Below are 16657 nucleotides of genomic sequence, written 5' to 3' on the forward strand. Positions count from 1 at the left end.
TTCTTCTAACTGATTACGGAAAATTTATTTTTTTCCCATCAGGATTATAGCTCAAAGTATACTGAACAAAACAAGGTATCATTTTTACCTCTAACTTTCTTAGTTCCGGAAATATAAAATGTAATTTACAAGCATGCAGAATTTCAAATTTCCCGAAAAAAAACAAAAAAAAAAAAAAACATGCTCAGCATTAGTGCAAATATCTGGAAAATCAGCCTCGGTGTCTAAGGGATAAAAGTAAGCATTTGATTCTGTCAACTGCAACCCTAAAACTCTTAAATTCTCACCCAATTACAGGTAGTTACTAATTAATCAAAATTTATTGAAATATTATTGCATTGCAAAAGAACCATACACAAAGTGAAAAATCATACTGTGCAGTTTCTGATAGCTATGAAAAATACAAATCCAACATCTTGAGTGCATGTTACTACACACACAAAATCAAACATTTCCACGCAAACACATACCAGGGGGAAACAGAACAAAAATTATTTATCATGCAAACAAATTATATTATTATAGTTGTTACTACGAGGGTTGGGGAGTAAGTCATGGCAACCCAGTAATAATTCGACAATCGAAGGATGTATTAAAAATTTGTTATATACAACTGAAAAAGCATCCATTATGGATATTTTGTTGGTAGGAATCATGAACCATGTCGCTGGATGATTGGCGTCCTCTCTGAAATGCTGCTACCCATCTTGCGACAGTTCGATATGACAGAGCGTTAATTGCTAACGCTTCTACCAATTCTTGATGACAATCACTCACATTTCTCCCACGGCCACGTTGATGTACGATTGCTGTTCCAATCTGATCACTTCCATCTTACTCCACGACTGACTCACAACTGTTTTCCCAGCACCCCGTGCCCATCCAGTACAACACACAGAGCCATCTATTGACCAGTGGGTAAAGTACTCGTGTCGAGCTTCCTCCCGCAGTTTCCAATTTCCGTCCACCTTTGCATAATTTAAATATTACTGAGTTGCCATGACTTACTCCCCAACCGTCGTATATGCTTTGGTGCCTAAAAAGCTAGAAATAAATCCTATGTAAGCAAACAAACATTCTTCAACCAAATAGTATGATGTGGAATTATACTTTCCAATCAAGCAGAAAAACAGACACAACATTCACTTATGCACACAAGTGGGGAAGCAATACTTACATACATATATGCTTCAAAAAGCTGCAAATATGGTTTCTCTTTAATTAGTTTTCAGTGCAATAAAAACGGAATTAAGTATTGGTTACTTACCTGCCACAGGAGCATTGTTAAAATTCACTGCTCTCTGGGAGAATAAAGTTCCAGATAACTTATTTAAATCAAGTGTAGCTTGTCGGACAATGTTCACTTTATTTTTGGAGAGCACCGGCGAACTCTCAATGCTTTGATGTTGCTGAAGCCTTCCGTCCCACTGAGACTTGAGAATCCTCTCTATCTTATCCTTTGCTCTCACCTCCTCCTTTGACATCCAGGATTTAAGTGGAACGTGAGGAACAGAATTATTAGGCTGCCCTGGTCTCTTTACAAACTTTCTTGGCCTACCGACAGGATTTGTCTTCCCTCCAGTAATGCTATTAGTATATCTTGCTATTGTTTCCATCATGCTATTCTGTTCAGAATTAGTAGGAACTGAATTTGGACCCTTCGGCAAAGAAGACTTCCCCTGGCCAATGTCAGTACCATTTCTGTAAGTACGTCTGCAGGAACTTGGATCATCTGTGTGCGCACCTCCCCAATTTACAGCATCCTCTGTGGAAACTTCACTGTTGTTGGTATGTTGTGAAAAACTGGCATCGCCAGAAGTCCTAAGTAATTTAGGTTTTTTGTTTGTTTCCTGTCCTGAGAGACCAATACCACTGTCATAATGAAGAAATCGTTTATTTGGAATTATAACACGTGAAGAATGCACACTCCGTGTGGGCAAAATAAACTTACGAACACTTTTCTCTTGACTCACTTCCCTCTGTGAAGTCTTAGCTTTGAAAAGCAATTTTTTAGCCACGGTTCTTTTCAAAGAATCACTTGAAAATGTCTGACTGTTCCTTCTAAAACCTGCTCTTCGATTCTCACCTCGGCAAAAAACTTTGGTGGTTGAAGGAGTATTATTCTGCAATGAGATGTTATCACTACTACCACATTTCTTATTAGGTGGTTCATACCGACACTTCCAAAAATTCTTACCGCGTCTACCTGCTCTAACCAAAGATCCATTTTTGTGTGACTGACTAACATATTCATCCTCAAATGGGTAACGGAGTTCTCTTTGGAAGAATTGCCATTTTTCCTGTCCTAAGTGCCCCATTTCTATATGCTTCAACTTCACTTTCTTCAGTGCTTCTTTCAAGTCATACTGAGTAAATCCTTGAAAGGTCTGTGTATCCTGCAACAAAATATTAAAAATTAACAACGTACAATGAGAGCAAATTACATATTAACATAAAATGTTTGAATTATTTCTCTTGTAGTCTACAGTCATTACAAGCATAAAAACACAGTTTTTCGTTCAGAGAATACATGCTCCCTTCATCAGACATTTATTTTTAGTTTGATTAAAGATACGGTTATAACTAGGGGGCAGATTTATATGCACTAAAAAAGGCCAAAATATGCACTAAAATTTTTCAAAACAACCTATTTTAATTATTGTAGATTAGGCACACACAGGCGATGAACTACGTAGAAATTTTCAGCAAAAAATGCAGGCTCAACCAGGACTCGAACCAGGCAGGCTGGCTCGGTAGCTCAGTGGTTAGAGCAATGGCACGGTATGCCAGAGACCCGGATTCGAGTCCTGGTCGAGCCTGCATTTTTCGCCGAAAATTTCTACTCAACCTATTTTAAGGTTCTGTACGCCTTACATGCAAAGTAAATGATTCAGAAACTCACTGAACGCAATTATAGAAATGAAAGTGTGATAAATTGTGCTATTTAGGATCACTAAAAATACTAATTTACAAACATTTTTAGTTTTCATGTAACAAAATGATGATATTACATGCATTCTTTTGTCTGGAGGCTCGCTTTAAAAACTGCTATATTGCAATCATAATAATATATGTATCTTGTTGGAAACACTATGCTCTTTTCACTGCATTAATCAATATCGTATTCTTTTATATTAGCATTTCAATACACTAGACGTAAATTATCGATGTTTTCAGGTAGCAGACTTTTGCAATTGTCAGAAAGTAAGTCCTTGTATTTTGAAAATGTTCTTTCCAATTCACAAGATGCCACTGGACAGTACTTGTTTGTTTCATTTCTTGTGTTGATATCCTGATGTAAAATGGATTTTTCTGTATTCAGGATTTTCAAAAAATAAATAAATAAATTTCAGTTGTGGAATACCCTGGCAAATCCTGGACAGGTTCCCCTTGCAACACCAAATTCACCCGTCGCAGGAACTGCAAACCTGTGTTTCTGGAAACTATAGGTAACTGCTTCTCCAATTCAGCTTTCTCAACTTCTCCTGGTATTATTTTATTTTGAACAATATCGAAAAGAGATTGGATGGACAAAGGAAGAAAAATATCTAATCTTTGTCCGTTCAAAACTATAAACGAAATTTTAGCACATTTTTAATACTTCATTTATGATTCAAATTAACTGCATTTTGATTCAAATTAAGAACACAATCATAAATTTCACATGGTACAACTACAGACAAACCACAAAGGTCTGAATGGCTTAGTGCGGGGATTCAAACTGCAAACACTGCAAATGTGCATCCATCACCTTAACAGTCAATTCAAAGGAAGCAATGCTACATTTAACGTGCAGTTCTGGTGAAAACAAGAGTTCCTACAGAGATATATTATAGACAGATATTGTCAGGCAGCAAACCGTCTGCACTATGAATCTGCGGTTTGCATCTACCATAACATGGGAGTCCAACAAACGCTATTTGTTGTGTGAGATTTAATGGAAAATAATGCACAACGATAGACCAAAGAATAAGAAAAGCATATTTTTTTAACTTAAATTGTTATATATGAGATATAATTGTCACAATTTTCCTTAACAAAACCAGGGACCGTGTTATACGCCAATAAATATGGCATTAAATATATCAATAAGTACATAAATCCCAAAGATGCAATCTGTTTCTATCAGACTTTCACCTTCCAATTAGGCTACTTTAACAGCAAAATTAGCACTACTACTTTCGTGAAGAAACTCACCCAAAAATCAGGTTTAATCCTCACCATTATGTTGTTTGAATATTTAGCTGCAATGCATCGACAGACCTAATCAGTAAATACTTTACCTTTTGCTTTAAAATTATGACCAGTGTAACCTAGAAAGTTATTGTATTTTTATTATGTCTAATTTAAGAATAAAATATGCTCAATCTTCATAATCTGACCATCATTCCCTTAGTTTCTACTGTCTTCTTATTTTGTACTTCACTAGGTTATACAGTAGCTTTGTCCGCAAAAATTAACATAAGTTTATAAAGATCACAGTGTCCAGGCCTACACAGGCAACAAATGTTTTCTGTTACCAAAAATGAAAGCATGGTAAATTTGCATTTCGGCAAATTTCCGTTTAAACTGCCAAAAACTACTCTAAATACCTGAAATGTACTACATGTTTAGAGCATACTTGACAATAAATAACTCTGCCGGCAGTGGTAGACGCATCATTGCCTTCTACCAACTGTTGGAGCAATATGCTGTTACGTCTTCTCTCCTTCGGTATTTTTTATTGTCAGTTCTGCAGCATACACACACACAAATTTATCAAGATGTCACATTAACAGATAATCCTCAAATAACGCAGTCCCTGTGTTGGCGCTGGAATTTGGAAATGTGACTCATATCTCTGAAAGGTCGAGTAATCCACATCAAGTAAAATAGATAAATCTGTTGAGAGCATGTGAATTTTCCTTAAAAACATGCAAATATGCAAAAATCCGCCCCCTAGTTATACAATGGTTCAATTTTTTTAAACAAAAAATAATCAGTTATACAATGGATGTTGTCAATGTTACATTGTTGTAATATAGCAACTTAACTGTGAAAACAAGCAGTCTGTTTTATTTTTACTTTAGATAAAAAAAATGATTTTTTTTGTTTAAAAAATTTTAGGTAAGGACGTCGAATCGGCCCTTCCTAACAGAAATATGTATGATACATCGTTGGAAAGGATATGAATGAAGGATTCCAGGAAACAATTGGAAGTGGAAGAAAACGTAGTATTAATTTTGAGAAACCTCCATTATAAATTAAACATAATGAACCTAATTACTGTGAAGATGTAAGTTAAATGCATAATGTGTTATGTTAGGCTTGTTGGGTTTAGTTATCTTAGCATAAATATTACATTTACAGCTTATTTATGCTCAGAGAAACAAACCTAAGTGACCTGACCTAACAACGTAACCATTCCTCAAAAAATGTCACAACGCAAGGTTGTCCTCACGTTGTGCGATAAGGGAGACAAGTGAAGGCACGGTCTCCCTTATCACACAACACTCGGACAACCTTCAACAATAAAATAACAAAAAACAAACTCTCAAACAAATTGAAGAATAACAATTTAAATTAATGAAAATCTTTTACAGCTATTATAAAATAGAAACTTCAATATCAAAAAATAAAATGAAAATAATGAATATGGATGAAAACATGAAATAAAGAAAGTTGAATCCTAGTGGATATTCACATACATATCCACTTTAAAAACCAAAGTTCTACCTGGCAATACTGTGTGTTTACAACACAGAATCCGATACAGGAAAGCAGCTATGGTAAGTAATGTAATAAACTTTATATTATTTTACAGAACAGGAACTTCTAAGTGAAAAATGCAGTGCCAATTAGAAGCACGAAGTAAGTACTACGAGTGAACAAATTTTCTTGTGCAATATAGCCACATTTTAACCATTGCTATAACTGTATCTTTAATGAAACTAAGAATAAATGTCTGATGGAGGGAGTGTGTGTTGTCCTGAAACAACACAACGAAAAACTGTGTTTTTATGCTTGTTATAACCGTATACTACAAGAGAAATAATTCTACAATGCAATGAAATACATTCTGCAATGCATGCATACAAGAAAAAATTATAAAATGTTTGATTTCTTTAAAAATGTAGAATAATAAATATAAAGTACGATGAACCAATATGAAATTTTGGATGATACCAATAAAGTAACAATATAAAATTTACCTATACTTTACAGATTCAATATAAAATTCCAAATGGTTCAATGACTAGTTTTGTAGTTTTGAACAATGCACAAGAAACTTCCGAGACTTAAGTTTTATGATATTTGTAATTATTTTTATTGCACCCTGAGTGAGGCTGCCATAAGTAAAAAAGTAAAATTTAAACAAAAATGTGAGAAACCTACGAAAATTGCAATGAATTCTTTTATAACTCTATGCACAGAAAGGCTAACTTGGACCTGACCTACAGTTTAAAGTGGGACCCAAACCACTGTGAAATGTGCCTCCACTGGGTACCAAACCCAAGACCCCTTGATTACAAGGCGATCACGGAAAAGTGCAATGCAGATACAAAGACTTAAAATGCAAAAGTCAGAAACAAGTATTCTGGGGACCAGGAAAGTTAGGAATAAATACATTTAGATACTTCTCTGAGCAGAGTTTTAAACAAGTACTTTGTATAAATTAACTAGCCACCAAAAAGGAACTTTTCCAAATTAAAAAATAATGCTGATAACCGCAAATCCAATTTATATATACAGGGCTGTAAATATGCAATGTTTCATAAAAATATACAAATATGGACTCCTCTGTAATAACAGCAAAGGGAGGTTCGACATCCTATTAATAACATGACGGGTGCTTTCAGAACCAACAGCAATTAATTCTCGATGACTTCAGCTACATAGAGAGTGTGCGAGACTGAATGAGTGCATGTGTGTAATATACATATTGCTATTCCCTAGTTGATAGAATATGCTCATTTGAAATTAATGTAATTCACAAGGTGGCTACAAACAAGCAGAAATGAAATTCCATGACTTTTCCAGGTTTTCCAGGACAACATTTACATTTTTCCCTGACAATTACAAACTAAACTAAATCGATGTTTTTGCAAATGGAAATAATAAACTCATACAGATCCAAGTATGGATTTGTTAAGTACCAATATTATCTTCTATGCAATTGACATAATTTCTCTATTCTCTATGATTTGAATTATAACTGCAAAATAGTGAATTTGGAAAATTATTACAATTCACAAGCTAGGGAAGGATTACGGAATGGCATGTAATCTGATACAGTTGCAATGCAGCCATTTTAGGACAGTTCTAGGTTAAAGATTGCAGCTCTCATACAGTATCCCACAGACTGCGATGTAGTCTATGTGTAGTAATCAGATTTTTGCACGCTCAGAATTTCGCACAGAGCCACCAGCAATCATGTGAGGTGTGCAGACCAGACGTCATGAGTGATAGTATGGTCAGACGATGGTGCAGACAATTCACAGAAGGCCAATCGAAAGTGCACAACCCCATACATCACTAAGTGTGAGAGATCTTGAACCACGCCCTATACAGCCCTGGCGTTGCAGACATTCATCTCTTTGTTCAACTAAAAGCTTTCTGGCAGGATAAGGGTTTGACAGCTACACTGCGGTAGAGATAGTTCCAGTCTTTGCTGTCAGACACATATGCCACGGGCATACAAAATTTAGTGCCATGCTAGTGGTGATTATGCCGAAAATTAGGTTAGGACTCACTGTTACTAATGCAATAAATTACTACTGATTTATTCTTGTTTTATTAATGCCTAATAGGTAGGGACTTTGATTTTTGTTATTTTTTTAAAAAATTAAGTGTATTTTTTTATTTGTTTTACTATTCGGTGTCATTTCTCCCAAAATTCACATTTTCATTTTAGTGCATTTTCTGGCAAATACCTGAAATTATACCATCATGGTGTTTTTTTAAACTACCGTTTCAAATTGTAAGTCACATGGCCTACGCCTCTTCGTGAGTGTTTGATATCTTGGAAGTTATTTTCCATACCCCTTTTTTAATTTTAAGGTAATGGTTTTAGATAATGCAATTTTCCCCGTATATACTGAAGGGTGCATAATGACCATAAGTGGTGACGCACCCAAACATTTAAAATCAATCTTACGTGACAGATTCCAATATATTCTGGCACCAAAAATTGGCATTATCTTTTTTTGATTTGTTAGTGTTAAGTTTCCCGAAATTCGCGTTTTTGTTTTAGAACATTTTTCTGCCAAATATACCAAAACTTAATACTTACATTGTGCTTTTAAACTATTATTTTAAATTTTAGGTCACATTGTCTACGTATTTTCATGACAGTTTGATAGGTTCGAACAGATTTTTGAGGAAGTAAAAGTAAAGTGCTCCCCTGTGCTTAACACCAAGCCATCTCGGGAGTGTGGGGTTAGGGCCCCACACTTTCTTGATCACGGCTGAAGGTGGGTGTGATGTGATCAGCACCATGCTCCTGGCTACCTTTACCCCCTAAAGTTTCCTTCAGGTACCCGCTTGATACAACGCTGGGTGAGCGCCGGAGCAGTTTAAACAGGTGGAAAAGATCCCGGTTCTCTCCCTCCCCCCTCCCCTGGGTCTCTCGCATGGTAGACAGACAACCTACGCTACATTATTTCTCGCTCGACAAATACCGATGGTGTGCACTTAGCTTGGTAATTCAAAACACACCTCGCGCCACAAATACTGAAGATGCGGCTCTCGTGTGACGGTCGATACGCACTCGATCTCCTGTTAGAGCCCTGCCACTTTGCTCTGTGATGCAAATTGTTTTGATAGAAGTTGAAAAAATCGTTGGAAATACGTGATTTAATGTGGCTGTCGGAATTACTCCATGCATAACAGGCATTATAGTTTACTCTTGAATAAAATGTTGGAAAACTTGCATGTTCTATGTACACAAATATGGCACATTTTGTTTCTTTAAGCCTAGAAAAGACAAGAATGTTGTATTTCACGGAATTTTTCGTTGTTTTATGACATATATTTTCAAAAAAATCGCTAAAACGACAACAATTTGCATTTTATGCAAAATTCGTGTTATTTAGAATGGGCGAGAAATGTGTCCAGACATCACTGCACATTCATAAACACAACTTCGCAGCAATTAACATTTCTCACAGTTTTCGCGTCAGCAAAAAATCAAGGTCCCTACTAATTGGAAATTACTTTCTGGGCACCTCTCGCATAAATCAGCAGATGTAAAGTGAAAATTTAGCACGGCTGGCAGAGAAAAGTCAATTCTTGAAGAAAGTGATATGCTTTTAAGATTGAATGATTAGAGTAGATATGATATTAAAATATTTACATATTTATTATTAGGATTTCATTTCATAATATTGGACATTAACTTCACTCAGTGAGAGATTAATGACCATCTCTCAGAAGTTTAAACAGACAGGACAGAGAGTGGCGCTAATTTCATTGCAATACTAGTGTTGCAGTAAATTTGAGGTTGGAAGCATGCACTTGCCAAATTTTTATAACGTTCACCAAAGCAGATTTATGTTTCACTTTTCTCGTGATAGTAATCAATATATATCCAGTTTTAGTGGATTCTTCTTGATATCTAAGAATAGTGCAATGTCATTGTAAACATATGTTAATTTGTGCGAAACCAGTAATATGTCAGGATGATGAAAGAAAACCTTCGTAAACACTGCTACATTAAATAAGGTGAAATGAGCCAGAAGAGTAATAACTTTCCAGCAGCATATTTGCAGTCTAAAGTTCTTGTTTACGCATGTGATTTTTGTTGGATGTTGCAGTCCGTAGACATCCAACAAAAATCAATTCCATACGAGTGCCATGCATGCAATTTCTGTCGCATGTTGTAGTGAGATACTTTGTCGGGTGGCGATATTCGACAAAAATCGTATGTATCAATGGAGCCTATTTGTTTCCATGTTGCTTCAATTTGTCCAACAAAATGCCTTATTACGACAACTATATCGCTCCCATACCCTCCATCTGTTGACTGTTCTGTCCCCTTACTACTCCCACACGGACAAGAAAGAATGATAATTCAATGCATTTTCCACATAATAATTAGAGGCTTAATATTTTTCTGCCTCTTCAGAAATTTCTCTCTCTCTCCTCCTGCCATCACTAGTTTCTGGCACTGTGGTTGTGTTGTGCATAAAAGGGACCTAAAAGTTGAGGCCGAAACTTAGCAACAAGATTTCGTGTTCCCGTGCAGTTCCATATAGATACAAATAAATAAACAAAAAAATCAATCAAGACAAAATTCCCTGACTTTTCCTGGTTTTCCAGGTCTGTCGTCCCCTTGAATTCAGGAAAGTGGAAAAGATTGGTTTGCATATTTTACTATTTATTTTTCTGCTGTAGAAAACAAATAAAATCCAAAGAAAAATTTGAATTCAAATATATGTGTATATATATATAATGGATAAAAGCAAGGAGGGCCAAAAGGACTAAGTAAAAATCAAAGAAGGTAAAAGGAAACACTCATTTTGAATTTTTCTACTGTCCAGTGAGTGTTTCCTTTATATATATATATATATATATATATATATATATATATATATAAAAGGAAACACTGACTGATATATATATATATATAAGCAATTTTTCTTCAAAACTGTATTTTCACACACAAACATAGCTATTAATATTTTATATTATTTGCATCCTCTTTTAATTTAGCAACTTTTTAGTGATTTCTGTTACATTGTTGGCAACAGTCTAAGCAAAGGAAGCTAAAAGTATTTCATTATGAAAAAAACTGTTCCATATATCAAGTCTTAAAAGTTGAAAATACATCACATTATCACTACACATCAAAATTGTACAAACCAAAGATAAAAAATCTGCAAGGCAAACAATCGTTAACTTGCAACAAAAATAATAATTTTGCACATCATATCATGGTAGTAAAATTGCAATATCTCCAATCACAATAAAATGCTAGTATGAATTATGTATATATATATTCTCTAGCTGCTATAAATACAGTAGTCGGACAAATTTATATTGTAGTTACATTTAACTAATTATTTTCTAACCTATAAAATATATTTGTCATAGCTTCCCATATAAAGTATACAATTTGGAGAATAAACCACAAGTATTCCTACGAAAAATTATCCTATCATATTGTTTTCATGCTACACTAGATCTGTAACTTTTAAATTTGTAAAAATAATAAATAAGTACAAAGAAGATACTTAAGAAATGCATCCATTTTCAAAATTGGAAGTACACATTTCTAAAAGAAAACCCACTCACCATTCCTACTTGATTAGGAATTGGATGTCAAACTAAACATATTTGTTTACCCTGCAGAATACTTATGGTAAACAAACCAATCATATGTACACAAATTTTTTGATTTAATTGATTTTCACACTCTGTAACCTTCATTTTTATTCACTTACAAAACAAAAGGCCCAAGTTCCTCTTGTTTTATTGTGATTCCATCATGCTACGAATGCAATTTTAACATTGTTCGATTTAGATTTTACTTCTGTTAACACATACTGCGAAATTTTAGCGATTACTTAAGATTTTGTTCAATATATGCTTTCGTAATTAGGTTAGGCAGGGCCAGGTGTGGTTGTCTTGGCATTAAAAGAAAGTCTGCAAATTTGACCTGGTTTCCCACAATTCTTATTTGTTGTATATATTAATTTTATATTAGTTAGATATAACAGAAATAAAATGCCAATGCAGGCATGCAAGTAAAACACAAACAGAAACTTTCCAGCAATTTCTATACACGTGAAAAAGTTTGTTTACATGGGAAAATACCCCACTGGGTAACTGTTCGATTGATTTTTTAGTTTCTTTTTAAATTCTCCTAAAAGAAAGACTAATTTTCGTAGAATTTTGGAAATCATTGTCACATGAAATTTGAACCTTCCTTAAAGTAATGAGCACTGTTTGGATTCGAAACAGTTATATATGTTGAAAAAAAAAACAACTTAGAAATTACAATTATCGTAGACTAGTGGGAATGAATGTAGAAGTAAATCAGAACCTTAGTTGAATGTATTTAGGGACTTTATTTTGATGCTAAGAGAACCAAACCTGATCTGCCTAACCTAACCACGAAAGCATATATTGAACAAAATCTTTAGTAATCGCTAAAACTCTGCAGTACGTATTAACAGAAGTAAATCGAAATCGAACCATGTAAAAATTGCATTCGTATCATGATGAAATCACAATAAAACAAAAGGGACTTGCCCCCTTCCCCTAATAGTAGAACAATAGCAGACCCATTATTATTGTGGATGATCTAACTATTGATTGATTTAGTTTATTTTACTTCGCTTTTCTTGTACTTTTGGCTAATTGTGAAGATGACTATTATAAGTGATGATATTGATGAAGTTGAAGGGACATTCACAAAGAATACCAATGCTAACCACTCCACCACAGAGGTCGGCGGATGATCCACCCATTGTACACTCTACTGACATAACAGTGCCGATTAATAATTCAGACTACTGTCTGCCATACATCACGTTGTGACATAAAAAACTGATAAATATTTTTAAAAACAATTTCCTCCAGAGATCATTTGATGTTAAGAGTTTTGAAACTAACGCTCAACATTTCCATTGACAAAATATAAAGGATTTATATATTAACGAACAAATAAACTTTCTTAATGAAATATCAGTTTTGCAGGTTAAGTGGTAGAGCAGCCAGATGCGACATGGATAAATAATCTATATTTCTATCCTTTCATACCACAAGGTCTGAAAAAACTGATGAAAACTGTATGTTATTTATTTTTTAGTTTTTAATGCACATTGCTGTTCATGCGATAAATTATACAAAGAAGTTATATATTCGAGTTCGGTAAAGTTACGTGAGTCATATTGCATATTACAGCATCATACAGCATGAGCGCGAAGAACCAGATAGGTTTGTCATCTGCATCGGAAAGCAGGAAGGGTCACATGAGCCCTAGAACCAATCAGGTGCTCCATACACCAGCGCACGAGAGCATTTTGCGTGTGCAGTAGAGATCCAAGCTTTCCCTCCAGGCAGGCAGAGTCCTGTATGCCAAACCTTTCCGGTGTCCGGCCAGCAAAGGCATTAGAAAATGCTATAACGAAAGCTGTTTAGTGGAGTGTTGTAGGCGTACCGAGATAAATAGCTATTATGCCATATAGCTCACACACATATATAATTAGAAATGTTTTACTTTTATTTGCAGCATTCATGCATTTTTTCCCCATTTTAAATCTGGAAATGCTAGGCATATTGGCATTCAATAATGCTACGTAACTGGTCATTCCACTCTTGTTGCATGGGAAACGTATCCATGTGCAGGAGATGAAGGAAAATATTGGAAATTACAGCAATCTTGTCATCAAGTAGTGATGTGGAGTGCACATATGAACATAATTGTAGTGCTAGGAGCACCAAACTTGACCTGCCTAACCTACTCATGTAAAACAATGGTTATGCACCGAAAAATAGTAGTTAATAAGAAAACCCATTTCAGTATGTGCTTGTACGCATCTATAAAAAAATCATTCATGTACAGCACACATGTGTATCATGATCATATCAGAATCACACCATGAGAACCCCATCATGTACAAGTTGTCATACATAGTATTTAGACGTCAGGCGTCACATTCATTGAAAAGTTAATTCGCGATGCCTAGCACTTTCATTTAACAGTAAGCAGTACTTCACAAAATGCACTTGGTGTTAAAAAATTGATGCATCTAGGTGCTGTGTGTTCACCATGGCCTATTCTCGAACATTTGTGGCACTGGAGGGCATTCCTTGCTTGGTACGTCTCTATCTCGACACAAAAATGGCATGTAACATTGTAGATCTCTGTGGTTAAAGCAGACCATTGGAGTGGGAGAGGTCAAACAAAAAAACTTTTTCCACATTTTCTTAGAACTCAAAGCATTATTATTTGCTCACAACGAACTAAAAAATAAATACTTCAAATGAAAACAACTTATAAAATATCCATAAAACAATTTGACAATTCCTAGTAAATGTAATATTTTTTACACTTAACGAAAAAAAGATAATGGAATTTTTATGTTTCAGGTAGCATTAATAAGATAGTGTTGCTACTACCAATAAGAAAAAATGGTACAAGGCCATATCGGATACTGACATTCGCATTCATATTAATTAGCATATACGGGTAATCACATTGTTGTTAGTGTCGTGTTTTCACGGAACACTTCACAAGGAGCATTGTAAATGCCTAGACTTTATTGTAAATAATGTAAGCTCGTGCTAGGTATATTCAACCTAAAGGATAAAACAGAAAAACACGATGCAAATTCGAAACGGGAAAGATTATTCCATATTCTCCTTCTTTTTATCAAATCGTTAGTAGGCTCACAGCGCTTACCGAGCCTCTGTTGACATACCGATTCAAAACGAGTTATTCCTATTTATTATCTCGCAATCGAGTAGCCCAATATAATAACTTGATTTTATAACACACTACAAAATAAAATAACAAGTTAATTGTCGTGAACTACCTGTTCATCTTCATCACCAAATTCTTTCCTAAAAGCAGCAAGCTTGTAACATATCTCTTCTGCAACTTTTTCACAGTCGTTCACACGAGATGATAATTGTTCTGTCACATTCACTCGCTTCCGATTGGTAATTTTGGAAGGTTTTCCTGGGAATTTTGGCCGCGTCATTATTAATTGGGAATTTTCTCTTTAAACGTATTTCTAATGTTACACCACCATGCAACACAACCCCAATTCAGTTTTGTTTTCCATACTGTATATCTACTCGCTCCGAAGTTACAGCGTCCCCAATACTAACTTCCCGTGGCTAGTGGACGAGCCATAACGCGCGACCTGCCAATCAGGAAAACTTGTTTTCGCGGTAAATATTTCGAAGCGTGCTTCCGCCTCGGAGAAGATAGAGCAGTTCTTCTTTAAAAAATGTTAAATTTGTCACCGACGTGTATGATCAATAATATTACATCTTAATTATAAGATTACCCTTCGAAAAAAGTAACACAGCACGATTTGAGCTGAATGAATTTCATTTATAAGTTATAAGTTATTTATTGGGTACATTTACTTACGTAAAATTATTCATCTTCAAAAAAGGTAAACTGGTGGTGGTAGCGTTCGTCCAGTCTCGTTTGCTTCATCTGATTAATAAGATGGTATGAAATTTAGATAACTTTTAAATATCCATTATAATAAAATTGTATATATTCTGTCTAAAGTAAATATGTATATATCTCAATTCCAGCATCTCTCAAAAAAGCCAGATTAATTGCTGAACTTTTGGAAAGCTACAAGAACTTATGATTATGTACAATTTTGTACGATCTAATCTAATGCATAATTTTATATTTATATTTTCAATTTTGTATATCCTATTTCGAAATAGTTATGTACTTGGTTGTCATAGCGTGCTCATCATTTTAATAATTATTATTATTATATTGGAACCTTTCTGCACATGAACATAATTACGTGCAGGAAACTGTTAATAATAAAGAGACTGCGCACATCGCGCTACAACGCCAGGGGTCCCTGGTTAGAATCCCGGCCTGGGCATGGATGTTTGTGAGTGTCCATTCATCAATTTCATCATATTATCATTCATCCCCATCTTCGGAAATTAGCCAAAAGTGGCTCAAAAGCGAAGCAAAATAAAGTAAATCAATCAATCAATCGTTTGTTTGAGTTTGAATTCACTTTATGCACAGAGTGGTGAACTCACTTTGAAAGGTATCTCTCTCCCTTCATTTCATTTCCTCCAATTCCAGGGGTTCCTTTCAGGGCTGCTAATATTCCTATCAGCATATGTCAACAGGTGAATAACTAGGAAGAGCGACGCATAGCGTTACGCAAAATTAGGAAGGATACCAGGGACGTCGTTAGGGGGGGCCTGGGGGGGCTTTGGCCCCGGCAGTTGTAACTCTGGCCCCCGCAAACAAAATTTTGATCGATTAAAAATTATCCTAAATTAATACTACATATTATTTTCTGGTAAATTTGTAGCAGAGTTGGAAACACTGTTCCGAAAAAATCTTCGGAAGCAAATGTAGGACAGCAAAATTCCACCCTTTCCTTGCTTACCAGATTATAACCAAGGTCATAAAATCTGCCTGCTTAGAGGTTATTACCCTTGCCCTAAGTTCCTGGAAACCAGAGATCCGACCATTTTGTTGCAAATGACCCTTCCAATACAGATGGAATCAAAGACTCCGCCGTGGCCGAGCGGTCAACAGTAGGTGGTCGAGCGACATAGGCTATGGAGAGAGTTCTCCAGTACTGACATTGTTCTGAGATTTAAAATTGCTCTATGCTTCAGCTTCAGAGCCACAGATTAGCTTTGTGTTCTTGCTTGCGAGGAAGGTCTGCTATCGGGTTCCTACGGTCACTGTGTATTTGTTCGTGTGTGGGAAGAGTTCTAGCGTTGTTGTGCATTTCCATCTTGAATGGATAAATTTATCAAAACCTGATATTTTAAAACTATCTCAAAACATGTGGAAGATGACGGCAATGAAGAGGGTGTTGGTCCAAGTTCTGACGTTCCAAAGTTAGACAAAACAAGTGAATGTACTAATGTGAAAACAATTACTGATCTTGGGGTAGATAATCCTAGGCAACCACTTTTGCAAAACTATCCAAATACT

General features: G+C 35.3%; 1 protein-coding gene across 3 annotated transcripts in view; it reads right to left on the minus strand.

Annotated features, from left to right (window-relative positions):
* trx (histone lysine N-methyltransferase trithorax) overlaps nucleotides 1-14766 on the minus strand; it is a 96253-nt gene extending 81487 nt beyond the window's left edge. For 2 of the 3 annotated variants that reach the window (XM_083125301.1, XM_083125300.1), the window contains exons 1-2: nucleotides 14523-14766; nucleotides 1268-2396 (exon numbers count right to left, since the gene is read on the minus strand). In XM_083125301.1, coding sequence (XP_082981427.1) covers nucleotides 1268-2396; nucleotides 14523-14690 — 1297 coding nt within the window. In that variant the 5' untranslated portion in view covers nucleotides 14691-14766. The remainder of the gene's footprint in view (nucleotides 1-1267; nucleotides 2397-14522) is intronic. The other variant, XM_083125302.1, reaches the window with a different exon arrangement.
* Between the last annotated feature and the right edge of the window lie 1891 nt (nucleotides 14767-16657).

The sequence above is a fragment of the Lepisma saccharinum genome, chromosome 7 (assembly GCF_977018435.1).
Source record: "Lepisma saccharinum chromosome 7, izLepSacc3.1, whole genome shotgun sequence".
Taxonomy (NCBI): Eukaryota; Metazoa; Arthropoda; class Insecta; order Zygentoma; family Lepismatidae; genus Lepisma; species Lepisma saccharinum.